Source organism: Microcaecilia unicolor, chromosome 1, assembly GCF_901765095.1.
Source record: "Microcaecilia unicolor chromosome 1, aMicUni1.1, whole genome shotgun sequence".
Taxonomy (NCBI): Eukaryota; Metazoa; Chordata; class Amphibia; order Gymnophiona; family Siphonopidae; genus Microcaecilia; species Microcaecilia unicolor.
This window is the reverse complement of record NC_044031.1, coordinates 211,221,462-211,243,316: the sequence shown is the minus strand read 5'-3', so window position 1 is coordinate 211,243,316 and position 21,855 is coordinate 211,221,462. Positions and strand designations below refer to the sequence as shown.

The 21,855-nt window shown below is 42.5% G+C and overlaps 1 protein-coding gene across 1 annotated transcript in view; it reads right to left on the bottom strand.

Moving 5' to 3' along the window:
• AMPH (amphiphysin) overlaps positions 1 to 19,544 on the bottom strand; it is a 296,706-nt gene extending 277,162 nt beyond the window's left edge. The window contains exon 1 of the mRNA XM_030207529.1: positions 19,476 to 19,544. Coding sequence (XP_030063389.1) covers positions 19,476 to 19,544 — 69 coding nt within the window. The remainder of the gene's footprint in view (positions 1 to 19,475) is intronic.
• Between the last annotated feature and the right edge of the window lie 2,311 nt (positions 19,545 to 21,855).

Here is a 21,855-nt window from a genome sequence, read left to right as displayed (position 1 = left end):
AGTGGTCATACATCAGCTCAACTGGGGGCCCTTATCCATTGTAAAGGTTTAGACTCCTGTCCATATGTTGTGATCTGTGTATGCGTTTCCATTTTGTTTGAAAGCCAGGTTGGAGTCACAGCCGCTTAGGGCAGGAGCAAGTGGGTTTCGCTCCTACCCAGACTTCAGATAGGCCAGGGTGGGGGAGGCGATCCTGAGAGGTGGGAGGTTTGAGACGGGGGTCGACTCATTGGGGTGTTGGGAGGGATGTATGGCCCTCATTGTGGGGTGGGAGGTGGATCAAAAGGAGGGGTGCTGATTCAGAGGGGTGGCAGGCAGATTGGAGTCAGGCACCAGCTTTTGAGCAGTCCTAAATTCACCTGCTTTGTGGGTATCAGCACTGAATACTGCTGGCACCCACATAACTGCCAGCTCCCCGCCAACTCTTTCCCCTGTACCGCCCCTGACCTTCCCACTTTGGAAATGGCCGGTCAGAGCTGATATTCAGTGCCACTGCTCAGTTAAGTGTCATAGAATATCGGCCACTGGGTGGCCACAAGTGATTTAAGTGGGCATGAGCCCACTTTGAATGCTGAGTCATTTGTGATTTGGTGGGTATAAATGTTTTATATAAACATATAATACATTTAGAAGGTGTTCTGTGTTTCTTTGTAGTCCACTTTGAGACCTTTGTGGGGAAAACAGAATATAAATGTTGGAAATTAAACTTAGCTGGCTTTGGAATTATGCAGCTACTCAGGGGTTCTACCACAGTCCTCCCAAAGGCCAAGTAGGGTTCCCACTCTCTAGGCCACCAACAGAAGACATATTACTGCACTTCCATAGGTCTCCTTTAAAGGAATTTAAGGTACATTGATTCTTTATTTGTGAACTACTAACTCAGCAGCCATCTGATCCTGGACCTCAGGTTAATTTCTTAAGGCTACATTACTAGTTATCCTTCTTTTACAAATAAATTCTTAAACAAAAGATCCATCCTTCCTTAGCTTACGTTTGATAATGCTTCTTACATCTGTGAATTATTATCACTTGACCTTTTTACAAGCCTCAACACCAGGCCAGGGTTTTCTTCTCACAGTTCTAGCACAGTTTGGTTGCATTGGTCTTTCAAACGGCCCCTTCCACTGTGCTACAGCATTAGGATTGCTATAGGTTTTCCTTCAGCCAGCCTTCCTGCATTGGGGTTACAGCATTACAGGACTTTTCTGTGGAACCCTGCTCCATCCCCCCCCCCCCCCCAACTCCAATACATATTAAGATTCCCTCTCCCTTTGTCTTACAATGCAGGAGAATGAATGTACACAACCAGTCTGGAAAGTACCCTGAATCCTGGAGCTAATCTGGATTTCTACCTTTCCCTGATTTGACTGTAACCCTTCCTGCCCTAGAGCACCAGGCTGGTTCTTAGCTTCAGGGAATTCTGCTCCATGTGCCAGGCATTGACTATCTCTCTCAGTACCTTACTAAAGCCCTGCCCCCACTCAAAGTACCAACTTACCCAGTTCTAGGAGGAAGACCTTTTTTGCTAGTCCTGGTTTTAAGTTTACGTCCTAAAGCAGTGTGGAATTTGTAGTCCCTGATTTTACCCATTGAAATAAGTGCTGCAGGGTCCTATAATGCTTCAGGAGGGGGGTTGCTAGAAATCCAGAACTAGCCTAAAATCTCCCTTCTGGAGCTGGGCAACTTGGAAGTTCTGCCCACTTGTCTGTCTCCCAGCTGAGGGCTCCTGTTACAAAGAAATACCTTCACTCTTTTCCCTGGGTCTCTACACTTCCACTATGGAGAGTCTGCCTACTTATTTTTTTTTTACAAGTGAATATCCATACACAATTTTCTGCATGTTGAACATGTTTCTCTCCCCCCCCCCCCCAAACAAAGCTTTATAAAATTATCCCCTCACATGAGTATTTATTTTGTGGGTTGCTAAATGGTCTTAGCATGCATGATAGCCTTCCCTCCCCCCCCCCCCATTTACAAAACCCTGCTAGCAGCTGCCAGTACGCTAATGCCGACACAGCCCATTCACTTTCAATGGGCTGTGTTGGCATTGCCGTGCGGCTTTGTAAACATGGGGATTTGTTTGTAATTTGTTATACAAATTCAAGATCCAAGACTGTTATTTCAAGATGACAAATTCTGTCCACAGTTAGCTAAAATTTACAGGCCTCTTTTACTAAACGAGTTTAAATTTACAAACCTGGAAATAGGCAGGAACTGTGCCTTATACATAACAGTATATGTTAACTCTGTACACAAACATGGGCCAATTAGCAATAAAGATGTTGAGCAGGCCCCAAACACTTACCCCCTAATTCTAGAAACTTTTACACTCAAATTTCTGACGCAAAGATCAATAAGAATAAGATCAATTGCGCACATAACTTAAGTCAAGAATTGGCTGTTAATTGGCATTTAAAAACAATTATTGGCTCTAATTAGCAGTTACACAAATAACTGCCCTTAGTCACAGTTTAAGTTTGCACCCTCAGATTTTAAAGCCCACAACTTCAGGGGAGGGGGGTGGACCTGGGAGGGGCATGTCAAGCAGTGACCTACATGGGTTATAGGATACTAACATTTCTGTCTAACTACATGAGCATTGACGTCAGCCACTGAGTTGGCATAGGTGCTTGTGCCTAAAGTTAGGCCCGTAAATGCAGCCTTACACCACTGTTCTGTAATGGTAGTTGCATGTACAACTGCTGTTGAAGAATTTGCACTTAGCATGCATCAGCTCGCCACCTAACTTTCAGCGACCTTTTGAGAGTTTACCTCTGTGTAGAAGCTTTGCACTTACCACACTTTAATTCTGGCCAAATGGCAAAAGAAATTTGTGGACAAATGCAAAGTGATGCACGTTGGGAATAATCATCAAATCATAGTTACCTGATGCTAGGTGTCATTGTAGACAATACGCTGAAATCTTCTGCTCAGGGTGCAGCGGTGGCCAAAAAAGCAAACAGGATGCTGGGAATTATTAGGAAAGGGATGGTAAATAAGACCAAGAATACTATAATGCCTCTGTATCGCTCCACATTGCGACCTCACCTTGAGTATTGCATTCAGTTCTTGTCACCTAAAATGATAAAGGAGATGGAACTCCTCTCATATAAAGAAAGGCTAAAGAGGTTAGGGCTCTTCAGCTTGGAAAAGGGTTGGCTGAGGGGAGATATGATTGAGGTCTACAAAATCCTGAGTGATGTAGAATGAGTAGAAGTGAATTGATATTTTACTCTTTCAAAAAGTATAAAGACTAAGGGGCATTCAATGAAGTTACATGGAAATACTTTTAAAACAAATAGGAGGAAACATTTTTTCACTCAACAAATAATTAAGCTCTGGAACTCTTTGCCAGAGGATGTAGTAACAGCAGTTGGCGTATCTGGGTTTAAAAAAGGTTTGGACAGGGCTGGTGTTAGACATTGAAGGGCCCAGGGCAGAACCTGGGGAGGGAGTCCAAAATCTGGTCTTCAGCCTATGCCTCCTTTCGCTTGAGGCAGGTTTGGGCATCCAATGATATGGGGGCCCAGGGCAGTTGCCCTGTTTCCTACCCCCTAATGCCAGCCCTACCTGGAAGAAAAGTCCATAGTCTGCTATTGAGACAGACATGGGAAGCACAGCTTGCACTGGGAGTGATAGCATGGAATGCTGCTATTTGGGTTTCTGCCAGGTACTTATGACCTGGCTTAGCCACTGTTGAAAACAGGATACTAGGCTAGATGGACCATTGGTCTGACCCAGTATGGCTATTCTTATGTTCTTATGCGTATTAAGATGGCCTATGTTTTACTGAGCTGATTTAACCTTGGGGATTTGGATTAAATTCCAGAACAGTCAGTTACGAGAACTCCATTTTACATTCTCCATCAAATGTATATACACCCTCTGCGAGCCAGTAAGATGGGAATAGCATATGCAGAAGGGGATGCCTTAAAATATTGGGTGCCTTAAAATATTGTATACGGGGTAACATAGTAGATGATGGCAGAGAAACACCTGTATGGTCCATCCAGTCTGCCGAACAAGATAAACTCATATGTGCTACTTTATATGTATACCTGACCTTGATTTGTATCTGCCATTTTCAGGGCACAGACTGTAGAAGTCTGCCCAGTACTAGCCCCACCTCCCAACCACTAGCCCCACCTCCCAACCACCGGTGCTGCCACCCAATCTCTGCTAAGCTTCTGAGGATCCATTCCTTCTGAACAGGATTCCTTTATGTTTATCCCACGCATTTTCATCTCCACCACCTCCTGCGGGAGGGCATTCCAAGTATCCACCACTCTCCCCGTGAAAAAATACTTCCTGACATTTTTCCTGAGTCTGCCCCCCTTCAACGTCATTTCATGTTCTCTAGTTCTACCGCCTTCCCGTCTCCGGAAAAGGTTTGTTTGCGGATTAATACCTTTCAAATATGTGAATGTCTGTATCATATCACCCCTGTTTCTCCTTTCCTTCAGGGTATACACGTTCAGGTCAGCCAGTCTCTCCTCATACGTCTTGCAACGCAAATCCCATACCACTATTGTAGCTTTTCTTTGCACTGCTTCAATTCTTTTTACATCCTTAGCAAAGATACAGCCTCCAAAACTGAACACAATACTCCAAGTGGGGCCTCACCAACGACTTGTACAGGGGCATCAACACCTCCTTTCTTCTGCTGGTCACACCTCTGTCTATACAGCCTAGTAACCTTCTAGCTACGGCCACTGCCTTGTCACACTGTTTCGTCGCCTTCAGATCCTCAGATACTATCACCCCAAAATCCCTCCCCCTGTCTGTACATATCAGACTCTCATTGCCTAACACATGCGTCTCCCGTGGATTTCTACTCCCTAAGTGCATCACTTTGCATTTCTTTGCATTGAATTTTAATTGCCAAACATTAGACCATTCTTCTAGCTTGTGCAGATCCTTTTTCATGTTTTCCATTTCCTCTGGGGTGTCCACTCTGTTACAAATCTTGGTATCATCTGCAAAAAGGCAAACTTTACCTTCTAACCCTTCGGCAATGTCACTCACAAATATATTGAACAGAATCAGCCCCAGCACCGATCCCTGAAGAACTCCACTGCTCACCTTTCCCTCATCCGAGCGAATTCCATTAATCACTACCCTCTGGCATCTGTCCGCCAACCAGTTCCTAATCCCGTTCACCGCGTCGGGTGCTATCTTCAGCCTGTCAAGTTTATTCAAGAGCCTCCTATGGGGAACCGTGTCAAAAGCTTTGCTGAAATCTAGGTAGATTACGTCTATAGCACGTCCCTGATTCAATTCTCTCGTCACCCAGTCAAAGAATTCAATGAAATTCGTTTGGCACGATTTAACTTTGGTAAAACCATGTTGTCTCTCGCATCTTGCAACTTATTGGCTTCCAATAAGTCACTGGCTTATTGCAACTTATTGGCTTCCAATATTGTGGGACTGTCCAAGAATTGCAGACTTTTGGACCAGTGTATAGGAACATTTAAGTGGTATGCTTGCAGTAAGACTGGATGCAAGTCCCCAGCTGAGTTTGTTAGACAAGATGGAAGACCATGCTTATTTGTAAAGCAAATTTGATGTAGCTTACTGCAGTGGACTGCAGAACAGCCTCTGACCTTGGTGTTATGGAGAAATCAACTGCATGGCCTTGTGTGTATGGAGTGTATGTCAATAGAAAATGCAGAAACCTTAACAATGCTGGTTCACACTACGTAATTTGGAGGTATAAAGGATGGGGGGGGGGGGTGGAGAAGGAGATTGTATCATGGGTTATGGTCAAATTGAACCTTGTCACTCATATCATGTAAGATTCTGGATAATGTAAGTCACTATTCTGTGCTTTGGTGCAGCAGTAATGTAATAACCAAATTCAAACTGAATTCCAGAAGAGAAGAAACAAGCTATTATGAAGCAGCACAACAGCCAGTAAACCTTCCAGCTTGAAGTACCGTTGGTAAAGCAGAATACAAAATACCTTTTACTACAGGGCTTGGCAAGTCTTAACATTGGACTTTACTGCATGCTAAGCCCAGATTCAATGCAATAGTAGTCCTTCTTTCTTTTGTACGGCAACCCTTTAGTAAAAGGGCCCCTATTTACATTATCCAATTAGTGGGTACTAATGCAAACATGCTAGCCGGTTAATACTTCCACATCCATTCTCCACCCATGATATGCCCCCTCTAAAAATTATATGTTCTATTCAAATAGTTAATGCACACTTAAGGCTAGATTCTATTTATGGTGCCACAAAATCAGCGCCCCAAAAAGCATCATTCTATAAACCATACTTAAAGTTAGATGTGGTTTATAGAATAGTGCTCAGGCGCAGGGGGCCATGCATAAATTTAGGCATTGCCATTTCCTCCAATGAAAATGTGGTGCAAAAGCCCACACCTAAATGTATGCATGGAGCCCCCATACTCTATAATTACGCATGTAACTCAAAACCAGGCCCCAATTCACCCCAAAATGCCCATGACCCTCCCATTTCCATGCCCCCTTTTTTAGGCCATGTGTAAAATTAAGGCACAGATCCTGCACCTAAATTTACAAGCGTAAGTTCTAATTAAATCTAATTAATGCCAATAATCGCTTGTTAAAAAGCCAATTATTGGCACTAATTGGCTTGTTATGTAATTAAATTATGTGTGCAAATTCAGAGCATGCCCAAATTTGCATGCACAATTTTTATAGCATTCAGGGGTTAGTATGCACTAACAGGCAAATGCTTTAATGCATTTTGCAGTAGCTTGTTTATCATACACTAAGCACATGTTAGGGCTTAACACCCTTTATGATTTAACATTTTTATTGATGACAATACAAAGTGAACACTTCCAACAATATAAATATATAGAAATTCAAATATCAAAACTTATACAGTAAAGGCAATGTATTAAAGGTAGCCATCAAGCTTTTAACAATTTTATCCGTCCCCTCCTACCCTCTCTCTCAATTGAAGCAAACTTTATATAACTACAGTTTATTGATGACCATCAAAGTTACGCACCTTCAGCATCTGGCTTCACCCTACTGCCAATGTCAGAACTTGACAACATAATAATAAGATGATAAAGTCTGTCATCAACCTGTTTTTTAACCCTTGCCTCCCTTCCCCCCTAACCCGTCCTCCCTCTTTCCCCATTGTAGTTCAACTTTTTATTGATGGTAATGTACCTTATTTAATTTCAAAATCCGCAATAATATCATTAAAACATTTGTACTATGTGCATAACTTGTTACTCACACCCTTATACCTAAACCACCATCTAATATTCAACAAGAATATGCTTAACTCCCCCCATCCCCCTCCCCCTCCCGTCAATCCTGCTCCGCCCGGCTCTACTTACACAATTATGCAGAGGCTGTCTAGCCTACGATTTTATAAAGGGCCATGCTCTTCCAACAACTAACTATCCCCTCTGCTGCACCATTACATTTACGTTGGTAGCCCCCCCTCCCTCTGCGCCCTCCTCGATCCATCTTCTTTCATTCAATCAGGGGGAAGGTGGTATTCCTCAAGATAACGGTGCCTGGGATAAAAGTGCCTCTTTCCAATTTACAAACTTTCGGGGAGGAGAAGAGAAAAAAAAAAAACTCTTCAGAAACGATTTAAAATAAAACTACGTGCCTTGGGTGATAGCTGTTGTATAAGTGGTTCCCATATTTCCAAAAAAGCTTTCCTTCTTTTCAGAGAAGATCCCACCGCCCTCCGTTCTTGTAACAATAGGTCATGCAGGCGATTCCTCCAGTGCCAGTAATTGGGAGGATCCTTTGTCACCCACGCATTCATAATAAGTTTTTTCCCCACTATGCTAGCTTTCCTAATGAACTGCCGAGCCCCCTTGGTGTGCGACTCAAAAACTTAATATTTATCCAATAAGATACCCAATGGGGAGAGATGAATCTTCCCCTGTAACACAGTCTCCAAACATTTGACCACCTGTCCCCAGAATGCTTTTATCTTGTGGCATTCCCAGAGATAATAGGGCTTAACACCCTTTAATAAAAGGGCCCCTAAGTTGCTTTGTTCATGAAGTACAATAAGCAGTTACTTCACATGCTAATGCAGTGGAGGGGTGGCCTAGTGGTTAAAGCACCAGTCTTGCATTCCAGAGGTTGCTGGTTTAAATCCTGCTGCTGCTTCACTTAACCCTCCATTGCCTCAGGTACAAACTTAGATTGTGAGCTTTCTTGGGACAAAGAAATAGCCAGTGTACCTGAATGTAACTCACTTGAGCTACTATGTACTGAAAAAGGTGTGAGCAAAAAAAAAAAAAAAAAATCCAAATAAAATGTCTTAGTGTGCATCTGAGAAAACAGTTACCAAACTGAGGCAACATTTAGCATGTACTAAGTGCTTATGGGTAATTTTATATAATGTGCCAAAAGTTAGGTGTCAATTGAAAATGAAGTTAATGGTAGTTAAGCACCAAAATGGGGGGGAAATGGCATTTAGGTGCACTTTGGTGCTATTCTATAACTGGGCACCTAAGTGTTTACCCCCTGTTTACTTAGCCACGCTAGCAGCTGCGGTGTTGCAATGCCGACACAACCCATTCAAAATGAATGAGCTGTGTTAGCATTAGTACATGGCAACCACTAATGCAGCTTAGTAAACAGAGGGGTTAGCGTGTAACTGCAAAGGGAGTATTCACATGGGCGGTTCATGGACGTTCCAACTATTTCAGTGCATGCCTTATTGAATACTGTGAGTTATGCGCCTAATTGCTACATTAAGGTGCTCACATTTATACCTGCCACAGAACTGGTGTAACTGGTGATGGGTACATTTTGGCACCTAATTGCTGGCTTGCGTTAGCGTTCTGTAACTCATTGGGTGCACAAATTTGCTGTAATAGAATACTAGCTGAGTGCTTAGATTTTGGGCACTGAGGAGTCCTTTTACCAAGCTATGGGAAAAAAGATCCTGCGCTAGCAGCAGGGGCCATTTTTCCCACATGCCAGGGCCTTTTTTCCCACAAATGTGAGCACCTTAATGCAGCAGGTAAAAAAGAGAACTTTTACCACATGGCCATGTGGCGGGAAGCCCTTACCACCACCCATTGAGGTGATGATAAGGGCTCTCGCGCTAACCCAGTGGTAACTGGGGGGCGCACAGCGATGCCCGATTACCACCGGGTCATCGCCACACAAGCCATTTCAAGGGGTTTTCTTTTTCCCCTGGAAATGGTGCATGCTTAGGGCGGAAGTCCCAGAAAAGCGAGCAGTAAGACCATGTTGGGCATACCGCTGCTCTGTAAAAGGACCCTCTATCTTTTAGCACCCTTTATAGAATCACCCCCTTGGTATAGAGAAGAGCAAGGCATGGGTACAGAATGGGTGGGTTATAGACATGGACAATATTTAGTGCACCAGTATCTTACCCTGTGCTACAGCTGTCACAGCAGCAGACAGCATGGATGACACTTACCACTTTGTGAATAGAAGGCAGTCAGTGCTCTGCACTATCACCAATATAGTTATAGTGGTCAGTGGAGATAAAAACAATGTCATACAAACGGCCCTCCAAAAACCCTCCCATCCCCTAAATCCCCCCTGACATGACTATATAGATTCCCTCACCCTTGAACTGGGTGCTCCTGTCTCATCTATGTCTGGGTTCAAAACGACATCTATGACCTCTAGAAGTAGTCACTCGGTACTATTGCTAAGGGTAACAGGTACCATATGAACCAAAGTACCAAAGGGGCTGAAGCATCTGAGGATTACTCCTGCCAGTGGGAGGTGATGCTTCAATATTGTGTTTTCAATCACTAGTGACAGGCTGGTCCTCTGGAGTTTGGAAGAACTTGCTTGCCCCTCGCTACTGAGAGTCTGATATTGAAACAGCACCACCACCACATGCAGGAATGTAAGTGGAGGAGTCTCACAGAGCTTGGAGGGAACATTGTTCCTGCCCCTCACTATCCACCAGGGAAATCTCCAATACAAGCTAGCAATTCAGGGTGTGGGGTCATCTGGTTAGAGAGGGCTATTAAGTGGGTGGTGTTTCTTTAACTGCACCAGCTGTTACACTACCAATAGTATGGCTGCATATGGTGAATGTGTGCACTGTGTGGTAACCGCAGGAACAGACGCTGAGTGCCTCCATACTGAGCTTGCACAGGCTTTGCAGTTATTTTGTGTGACTTTTTGGAATTAATGTCTGGTACACACAAAACTTTGCACTTTTATAAACAGAACTCTAAATTCAAAATAAAATCCTTCTGGCATAGCCTTGGGGAAAGCAATTTTCAAAACCATTCATATAAGTAAAACGGTGCTTTTCAGAAGAAATGGGATATTTGAAAATTGTTTGCCCTTGGGTGGGTAAAAGCGTGACTATTCTTGAACAACGGATATGGAGACAGATATAATAAATGGAGAGGGGAATTTACACCTCCAGGTCAAGATGTATTTGTTTCTCAGCCAGACTTGGCGAACGCCTTTACGGTACTATGTAAGCCACATTGAGCCTGCAAATAGGTGGGAAAATGTGGGGTACAAATGTAACAAATAAATAAATAAAATTCCCATACTATTTTACAAGAGGCTCTGCCAAATATAGCACCTCTAGCTAAATAGTTGCAGGACTACACATGTAAGTCCCTCCATTTATAGAGGGAGCTCTTATATGAAAACCTGACCCTAATGGTAATACCGCAATGTGCCATTTTGAGACCCAAGATCATCACAGTAGGAAAGTATGAACATCACTCCCATCCACTTGACACCAGGGAGCCTAGGTGGAGAATGGGAATGGGAGTTTGCTTAGGTTGGCAGCTTAGGGGAGGTTGTTATCTGGGGGGGGGGGGGTCCCTAATAGGAAGGTTGATGGGGTGGGGGGTTGTGGTCACAAATTAAATCTACTGTAGCAGTGTAATTTTCTAAATGAGGAAAACGGCTACAAAGAAGCTAAAAGGATCAGTTGCAAAGGTTAGGACTTTAAATCAGACATGGATGTTGTTTAAAAATACAATCTTGGAAGCCCAGACCAGATGCATTTCACATATTTACAAAGGTGAAAAGAAGAGCAAACTACAGCCAGCATGGTTAAAAGGTGAAGTGAAAGAGGCTATTAAATTCAAAAGAACATCGTTCAAAAAAGGAAAAAGGACCCAAATGAAGAAAATAAGAAGCAACATAAGCACTGACAAGTTAGATGGAAAGCATTAACAAAAAAGGCTAAAATAGAATATGAAGAGAAACTTGCCACAGAGGCAAAAACTCACAGTAAAAACTTTTCAGGTACATCAGAAGCAGAAAGCCTGTGAGGGAATCCGTGGGACCATTAGATCATGAAGAAGAAAAAGGGGCACTCAGGGAGGACAAGGCCATAGCGGAGAGACTAAATTAATTCTTTGCTTTAGTCTTTGCAGAAGAAGAAGATGTAAGAGATCAACCTGTACTAGAGATGGTTTTCAAGGATGACAATGCAGAGGAACTGAAATAAATCTCTGTGAACCTGGAAGACGTACTGAGCCAAATTGGCAAATTAAAGAGTAGTAAATTACCTGGACTGAATGGTATGCAATCTAGGGTACAAAAAAAACCTCAAAATATGAAATTGTTGGTCTGCTGTTAGTGATCTATAACCTATTGTTAAAATCGACTGTAGTACGTGAAGATTGGAGTGTGATTTGGGAAATTACAAACCCTTAAAGCCTGAAGTCAGTGCCAGGCAAAATAGTGGAAACTATTATAAAGAATACAATTACAGAACACATAGATAAACATAGTTTAATGGGACAGAGTCAGCATGGATTCAGCCAAGGGAAGTCTTGCCTCACCAATTTGCTTCATTTCTTTGAAGGTGTAAATATGTCTATAAAGGTGAGCCGGTTAATGAAGTGTATCTAGATTTTCAGAAAGCTTTTGACAAAGTCCCTCAAGAGAGATTCCCTGAGAAAATCAAAGAGGCATGTGATAGGAGGCAATGTTCTGTTGTGAATTAGGAATTGGTTATTGGAAAGAAAACATAAAGTAGGGTTAAATGGCCATTTTTGTCAATGAAGGAGGGTGAATAGTGGAGTGCCTCAGGGCTCTGTACTGGGACCGGTGCTATTTAACATATTCATAAATGATCTGGAAATCAGAATGGCTAGTGAGGTAATTAAATTTGCAGATGACACAAAACTATTCAAAGTTGTTAACACACATGCGGACTGTGAAAAATTGCAAGGAGACCTTAGGAAATTGGAAGACTGGGCATACACATGACAGGTGAAGTTTAATGTGAATAAATGCAAAGTGATGCACATTGGGAAGAATAATCTGAATAATAGTTAACTGATGCTAGGGTCCACCTTGGGAGTCAGCACCCAAGAAAAATATTTAGGTGTCATTGTAGACAATACGCTGAAATCTTCTGCCCAGTGTGTGTGGCAGCAGCTAAGAAAGCAAACATGATGCTAGGAATTATGAGGAAAGGGATGGTAAATAAGACCAAGAATACTATAATACCTTTGTATCGCTCCATGGTGTGAACTCACTTTGAGTATTGCATTCAGTTCTGGTTGCCATATTTCAAAAAATAAATATCGGAATTAGAAAAAGTTCAAAGAAGAGTGACCAAAATGATAACAGAGATGGAACTCTTCTCATATGAGGAAAGGCTAAATAAGTTAGGGCTCTTTAGCCTGGAAAAGAGACGACTGAGTGGAGATATGATTGAGGTCCACAAAATCTTGAGTGGTGTAGTAAATCAATTTTTTACTCTTTCAAAAAGTAGAAAGACAATGGGGACACTCAATGAAGTTACATGGAAATACTTTTAAGGCAAATAGGTGGAAATATTTTTCCATTCAATGAATAGTTAACCTCTGGAACTCATTGCCGGAGGATGTGGTAACAATGTTTAGCATATCTGGACTTAACAAAGCTATGGACAAGTTCCTAGAGGAAAAGTCCATAGTCTGCTATTGAGATAGACATAGTGAAGCCAATGCCTGTCCTGGGATTGGTAGCATGGAATCTGGCTTGTATTTGGGGTTTTTCCAGATACTTGTAACCTGGATTGGCCACTATTGGAAGTAGGATACTGGGCTAGGTGGGCCTTTGGTCTGACCTAGTATGGCTATTCTTATGTTCTGATGGATTATCACAGGGGGGAACTTATATCAGAGTTTCTGTCATGGGGGGGTTGTGGCATCGGAGGGGATTTCTTCCTCGGGGGGCTGTGGCATGGGAGGGTTGCTGCTTCAAAAGGGAGGGTTTGCCATGGAGTGATCATGGGGAGGTCACCATTGGGAAGGGATTGATCATGGGATATGGCCAATGCAAGGGGGTGATCAGAGGGCAGACATCAATAGTTACAGTTGCTAATGTCATTGTATCTTTTGCAGTGAAATGAGGAATCCATGTCTGTACTGTAGGCCCACCCAGGTCACTTCCTCTCCCCACCCTACCCATGCTCCCTTGATATCTAGGCATATTTAGCGTCCCCACATATAAATGGCCTCTGTTGTAAAATGCCATTTACATGTGTATGCCTCTCTACATGTGTGTAAATGCTGCTATTTTCATATAGGGATGTTTGTAAAATAAGGGCCTTTATCTAAAAGGTAAAGGTAGGATGGAACTGCAGTTCTACAGGTGCTTTGGTATTTTCAAAAGTATGCACATTAATTTGGCTACAAACAGTGCCCACAGAAAAAGAAGCTGCAAGTCATAAGTACATAAGTATTGCCATACTGGGAAAGACCAAAGGTCCATCAAGCCCAGCATCCTGTTTCCAACAGTGGCCAATCCAGATCACAAATACCTGGCAAGATCCCCAAAAAGTACAAAACATTTTATACTGCTTATTCCAAAAATAGTGGATTTTCCCCAAGTCCATTTAATAATGGTCTATGGACTTTTCCTTTAGGAAGCCGTCCAAACCTTTTTTAAACTCCGCTAAGCTAATCGTCTTTACCACATTCTCTGGCAATGAATTCCAGAGTTTAATTACACGTTGAGTTAAGAAACATTTTCTCTGATTCGTTTTTGAAATTTACTACATTGTAGCTTCATCGCATGCCCCCTAGTCCTAGTATTTTTGGAAAGCGTAAACAGACTCCACTCATTATTTTATAGACCTCTATCATATCTCCCCTCAGCCGCCTTTTCTCCAAGCTGAAGAGCCCTAGCCGCTTTAACCTTTCCTCATAGGGAAGTCGTCCCATCCCCTTTATCATTTTTGTCACCCTTCTCTGCACCTTTTCTAATTCCACTATATCTTTTTTGAGATGCGGGGACCAGAATTGAACACAATATTCGAGGTGCGGTCGCACCGTTGGAGCGATACAAAGGCATTATAACATCCTCATTTTTGTTTTCCATTCCTTTCCTAATAATACCTAACATTCTATTTGCTTTCTTAGCCGCAGCAGCACACTGAGCAGAAGGTTTCAACGTATCATCAACATCGACACCTAGATCCCTTTCTTTGTCGGTGACTCCTAACCTGAAACCTTGCATGACATAGCTATAATTCGGGTTCCTCTTTCCCACATGCATCACTTTGCACTTGCTCACATTAAACGTCATCTGCCATTTAGATGCCCAGTCTCCCAGTCTCGTAAGGTCCTCTTGTAATTTTTCACAATCATCCCATGATTTAACGACTTTGAATAACTTTGTGTCATCAGCAAATTTAATTACCTCACTAGTTATTCCCATCTCTAGGTCATTTATAAATATGTTAAAAAGTCCATGGGTCCTTTCAAGATACAAATATACATGTCCTCTGCCTTTCATATATGGTGCATAGTGCATGGGGAAAATGTACCCAGAGACTCTACAGTCTCCAAGTATGAAAACTACTATGGGAGTAACATTTATGCAACAAATATACATAAATGCATGTATATGTGCCCATACGGGTTCAAATGCCTAAAAATTCAGCTATGCACTATTCTGTAAATAAATAGATGCATATCTGCGATATAGCATGCATTTTACAGGTAGGTGTATACAAGGGCGTGGCCTAGATAAGACATTGGTGGGACTCACACTTACACAAGTAACCTACAGAATACTACAGGTTATGTGCACATCTCCAGCATGCACCACCTTGAATGAATTCCTTCAAAAAGGCGGTAAATAAATCCTAATAAATAAATAAATAAAATGTAGGTGTGAGCATTTACACTATGGCTAACCTCATGCATGCATATATACCTGGTTACACTAGTATTCTAGAAAGAAAAGTAGGCGTCCACTTTAGGCTTCAATTAGGCACCCTCTAGGCATCCCTTTAAAGAATTGCCGTCTATGGGCCACATTCAGTAAATAGCACTCAAAGGCACCCTTTTACTAAGCTGTGGTAGTTTGGACATGTGAAATTGGCACGCGCTGGGAAAAAAAGGCTTTTTTTATTGGGACAGTAAATGGCTGTGTGCTAAAATGAAAAGCAGTATGTGGCTATTTACTGCCTGAGCCTTTACTGCCACCCAATGACATATCGGTAAGGGCTCGCACACTAATGTGGCCACACGGCTGATTAGCACCTGGAATGCCCCCATAGTAGAAATTAGAAAAATATTTTCTACTGTGGGAAATAGCATGCACCAACTTCGAAATAGCTGCCAGGTGCCTGTGCTAACTCTGCGGTAGTGTTGATTTGGCGTGTACTACCCACACGTTAATCTCTACCGCAGCTCAGTAAAAGGGTCCTAAAAATTGGTGCCCAAAAAATCGGCACTAAGCTCTATTCTATAAAGGTCACTTTGGACTGAGTGTTCTTTATAGAATAGCATGCAGCACCAATTCTCATCCCTAAATTTGGGTGCTAGAATTTACGCCAGCAGAAATCTGCTGTAAACGCTGGTGCCCAACTCATGGTATGTGGACATATACATGGCATTATTCTATAACACTGCATGCAGATTTTCAGAATGCCCCTATCCCGTCCATGCCCCCTTCTGGGTCACGTACGATGGCATTTAGGCACTCAGGGCTATAGAATAGCGTGTGCAAATCCTAATTGGTGCCAGTTAATGTCAACAATTGATTTTAACATCCAATTATTGACTATATGGCTCTTAATTAAGTTGTGTGCACTCATCAGGATTGCACCCATATTTGGGTGTCTTTTGTAGAATCCGGGGGTATGTGTCTTTATAAAGTAGACTCTTACAGTGACCCTAATTGCTCTCAAATAAATTTGCACCTGGTATGAAAAAGCTTTAAATATATGCATATGCGGGCAGATTTTATAAATTGCACATATACATCATAATTCTGCCTCTGCACCTACTTGACTTGGTGCATCCTTGAACATGTAGGGTAATATTGTAAGAGGCCTTTTATGCGTACAATAGCATTTGTGCATGAAAAGCCTTTATCAAACTGCTCCCTTAGATATATGACAGGCAATTTTATAACAGAGTGCTCACATTTACACACCATTTACATGCATAAATGTACAGAATATTGGCACTAATGCATGCGAGGTGCAGCAAAGTGTTATTCTGTAGAGGTGTGCATAAATCACATACCCCTGGATTCTGAACATGGCACCCAGATTTGGGTACCTAAATTTGGGAACAATCTCAAGATGTGTGCACAACTTAATTGGCTAACAAGCCGTTAACAAGCAATGACCAGCTGCTAACAACCAATTACTGATGTTAATTGGCACCAATTAGTATTTGCATGCTATTGTATGATGCTTGTTGCCTAAATCCAATAGTGTGCAAAAGGGGCATGGGAGGGGTGTTCTGAAAAGTTGCACGTGTTGTTAGAGAATAATGGGTCACTGCACCCAACTTGGCACCAGCATTTACACTAGGTTCCAGCAGGTGTAAGTCTGGCGCCAAAATTAGGGTACAGGAATCACACTAAGCAACATGCCCTTTATAGAATTCTGCTTATCGCCAATCTTTTCCAGTGCCCATTTTTGAGTGTCATTTATAGAATCTGGCTCATAGCACATAAATGCATGGGGGCATTCTCATACCCAGAGCTGTCACACATATAGGGGGGATTCTATATATGGTGCCTAAAAAATCAGCATAGAAATCAATGCCAACTAAGCATAGTCTATAATGGATGCCTAGATTTAGGTGCAGTATATAGAATACACTTAGTTGATATCTCAGTGCCTAAAACTAAACGCCTCCATTTACACCAACAAAAACTTAACGTAAATCCCTGCACATAGATTTAGGCACACTGAGCCATATTCCATAACTCCACGTGTAAATTTAGGAATGCCCATAAAATGTCCATTTCCCCACCCATAAACATGCTCCTTTTTGCCTGTGTGTGTTAGAAGTTAGGCACACTGCATTACAGAATACGCTTAAGGAGTTGTGTGTGTTAATTCTAATTATTGTCGATTAGTGCTCTGTATTGCTTGTTAAGAGCTGTTATCAGCACTGAATAGCTTGTTAAGCCAATTAAGTTACACGCATTGTTATAGAATATGCTTAGATTTCGGCGCGGATCTTTAGGCGCACTATATAGAATCCAGGGGATGATATACAGAATACTGTAGGTTACATGTGCCCTTGCCTCATTTACATCTACAGATCTTATAACTGTGGGTGTATACATTTTTGAGGTGTGCCGATGCTGGGTTACAGTATTTTATTTATATATTTATTAGGATTTACCGCCTTTTTGAAGGAATTCACTCAAGGCAGTGTACATTAAGAATAAATCAAACATGAGCAATAGACAATTACAGCAGTAAAAATATTCAAATAATAATACAAAGTATGGCATAGTATGCTACTTATAATGAAATCTTAGCACTTAGATGCCCTTATAGAATGGCCTCTCACCACACAGCATAGAGGAGCCTAAAAGGGGGACACCCAGTTATAGAGTTGTCCCCATGTTGTCTAGTGCTTTGGTTTAGAATGTGATTTAGAGATAGGTGGTGCCAGCTCTGTGTCACGGCTATGTCAGCTATTAATCACAGTAAGAATCTAATGTTGAACCCAGGGCCATTTATTCCAGTTGCAAACAGGCACCCTATCAATCCCAAAACGTTCTCAGCAGCCATCTTTCAACCAAAGAAAGGACAACCAGCTTCTACAGCAATTGATTGCTGATTATGATACACAGTAAGGACTGTTATTAGTAATAAAGGACATACACCCCTCTTACTGTTTGGTGCCACTTCTGAGGGTGTGCACGCCCCAATGCTGAGGAAAATTGTTCAGTGTGTTCACCCCCAATCATTTTTTAAAGTAGGCTTCTCTGCTCTTATTGTGTTGAAAGTGAGCGCATGGGTCCGTGCTGACAAGCAGAGTCTCTCAATAAACAATTCATGGAATGACAGAAGCTGTCTTTCTACAGTAATCTGGTGTAGTATTTTACCTTTTTTCACTTGAAGTCGGTCCACTTTAAAACCACATTTAAAAAAAACCACCTAAGAAAATAAACTGCTGTATTTTTCCTGATCAAAAACTGTCTACTGCCCTAACACAGAGGACATTCTAAAGCACAATATCTAAAAATGTAAAATGAGTAAATAAGATTTTCTAAAATATCAATTAATAAGAACAATGCACTATAACCATCCACACAGCATAAGAAACGCTCCGTCGTTTAAAACTTGATGGTATTATAAAATGAACCATTTCTAATATAGATACACAACTGATGCAATAGCCAACAACTTACAGTGTAGGCGAACAGTGAGTCTATTTCCCAGAAAAGTTTTGTAATTATTGTACTGATCCCAAATTCAGCACCAAATTGTCATTCAATTGGAGCGTTAAAGCTAATGCATTAACTAAGACGTTATGTTGAACCCAAATCATCTCATAGCTTGTATCCCAAAAGAAGAAAGCTTAAGGTGGGGGGGAAAGCCATTTCAAAATACACCCATGAGCATCACAATTTTAAAATGGCTAGGTCCCCCCCCCCCCTTTTTTTTTGTAATTAGGTCGCTTGCGCTCTTTTACATCTTCCTCTGACCTTCTGTAGGACATATATGCCGGAACGGGTCATTCGGATACGTTTCCTATAGAATACTTCAATTATACAATAGAAGCTGAAAAGACACATCGCCTAAATTTTCAGTAGAGTCCTTGCATGGACAGAAGTGCAGTAATGTTCAATCACCTCCACCCCCACCCCCATGTAGATAATTCTGCTGCATTAAAGTACACAACCATGCAGGGCTCTAGTAATGTATGTCTCAGATAACGCCCCTCCCCCCTCTCCTTTTCTTCTTCTGTCAGTGTCACACAGGCGCCTTTGCCCTGGGAATACATGCGCTAGGCTAGAAGAGTGCAGGGCACGAGCCTTGAGCTTGCCCATTGTGTGCCGGGGAGGGGGCCCCCAAGTCCTCCCCGAGGCATGGCAAGCGTCCCTTCTGCAGTAATCCCTGAGAGATCGCATCCTTTCCTCCCATCTTCCCTTCTGCCAGCCCGGGCCGAGAGGTGCGGCCGCGTTTTGCTGTAGCCTGGGTTTCCCGTTCCCTGCGGGCCATGACAGCAGCGCCCCCGGTCCCCGGCTGCCTTTCTTCCTCGCCCCCTCACCTTTTCCTGTGCCCTGCTCAGCCGTTTCTGCACGTTCTTGGCGAAGATGCCTGTCTTCATGTCAGCCATGGCTGCAGATCCGGGGAGCTTAGAGAGGAGAGGCAGGAGAGCCAGCCGGCTGAATGAGACTGACAGAGCTGAGATGGGAGGGGGGTGAGAGAGGGAGAGAGGGAGGAGAGGCTCAAGGAGGAGGGGAGGGGAGAGGAGGGAGGAGAGACTCAAGGAAGGGGGAGGGCTTAATCGGTGTGTGTGCGTGCATGCAGTTAGAGAGACAGACTGCTGTATGCTGCATAAGTTCTCTTTTGAAATGCTGCATTTTGTTGCACTATATATTTTAGGATTTGGTTTTTTTTTTTTTTAATACATCTGGAGAATTTCCTGCCATTTCTTTCCATAAGGATTTTCTTTCCTGTACAGGTGATGTCTACGGATAAGCCAGCTAATGATGGCACCCCTTTCTTTTCCAATTCATCAGTCAAGGAACACCAACTCTGTAGGGGAAGTGGCGCTGTCCAGGGTCCTGATTACTTTCAAACACCTACAAAGCAATGGATGGGCAAACCAGGCTGTCAGCCATATTACAGGACAAAACTCAGAAGGGGAGCTGCTTCTGTAATTTTAAAATATTAATCTATTCACTTTGTCTGTTTTCCAATAGTATCAGAAACCCCAATTTTGAAATAATTTCTTCAAAGACGATTCTGTTCTTGGAAAGGATATTGTTTAGTGTTTTTAGAAGAGAAACAAATGGGAATGTACAAGATCTCCTGACAAATACTATCTGCAGTTTTGTAGGCAGTGTATAGTATGATGTGACGAAAAAAAAAAAGATATTTTAAATTTAATAGCTGGTTGTTGTTTTTATTTTCTCCTAACAGGGATCATGGGCATAAATGTGAGACATACTACTAGTTAGGGAAATTATATCTGGTTTATACAGGTCTTAACACCTTCTTTTTGTTTATGCTGCATGCCATATACTTTTGAGAATCCTATGCACACTTTAAAAAAAGATCACCTCTGCTTAGCTAACCCAAAAGCCAGCAATATTGATAAGCTCCCTAATGGCTTCTAGCACTTAAAACTAATGTGCCTTCTGAAAAGGAGACAAAATAATTAGAGGATATTTTAACTGCATCTTAGGGGCTTTGTTCTGGGTTACTTGCTCCCTTCTTAACCCCTCACAGGAGCAGCTTTAGTACCATCACTGGGATAAAGCAAAGAGCAGGGGTGGACTGAAAGTACTTTGGGCCCCCGAGCAGTGAGCATACTCTGCCCCCCCCCCTCCACATTACCCACACTGCTGCCACTCCCCACACACATACACACCACTGTCCCCTACCTTGAACAGCCCTGGTGATCTAGTGACCCCACTTTTTTCCTGCCCACCTGCTGCCGCTACACAGCCTTGTGCTACATTTTCAAAATGGCTGCCAAGATTTCCCGTGGTAGCCTCACCAGTCTCAATAGTCTTGTGAGACTGCTGCAAGGAGTCTTGACAGCCATTTTTAAAACACGGTGGTGCCAGGGAGAATAGCTGCAGCAGCCACTCGACCACTATGGCCTCAGAGTAGAGCCTGTAGTGTGCTGTGGTGGCAGGCAATCGGGCAGAGCCTCTGGAAATCAGGCACTGACTGGTTGCTTGAATGGTCAGTTCACCCCTGGGGGGAAATGACTGTTATTTTCATGTGTGTATGCATGTGTGCGTTTCCCAGAATATGACATACATTTTGAGGTCGCTTTCTGGAGCCACTCTGTGTATATAATGTGAGTTTTAATCTACGTTAACAGGGTGGCTACATTAACTGCTGCATTAAATGCCTAGGGCAAGATTCTATAAATTTCACTCAAAAATAAGCTCTGGAAAATATTGGCGCTAAGCATGATTCTATAAAGGTACATGCCCTTTATAGAATCAAGCTCAAACCTGATGTAGATGTTGGAGCCTAAGTTAGGCTCACTCAGGTAGTATTCTGTATCTACGCAGGCAGATTTTCAGAACACCCCCAACACATCCATGGCCATACCCCATTTGAGTTATGCACTAGAAGAGTTAGGTGCCATACTTTATAAAATAGCGAGCATCCAGATGTAGGTACAAATTTTAATGAGTGCCAATTAACATCTTCTTCCTGCGAGCTCTGCCTGAGCCACCTGCAGCCTGACTTAGTCACCGGACCAGGCCGGGGTCATCTTCTACATTGCCAGTCCCAGCTGCTGCATGTTGACAGCTACTTCCACAGTCCATTTTAGATCCTCTTCCCTTCCTACCCTGTTCCTTTTACCCTATCTAATGTAATTGTAATTGATTCCTGTACATTGTAAGCCACTTTGAGTCTGCTTGTTGTCGAAAAAAGTGGGGTATAAATGTTCATAAATA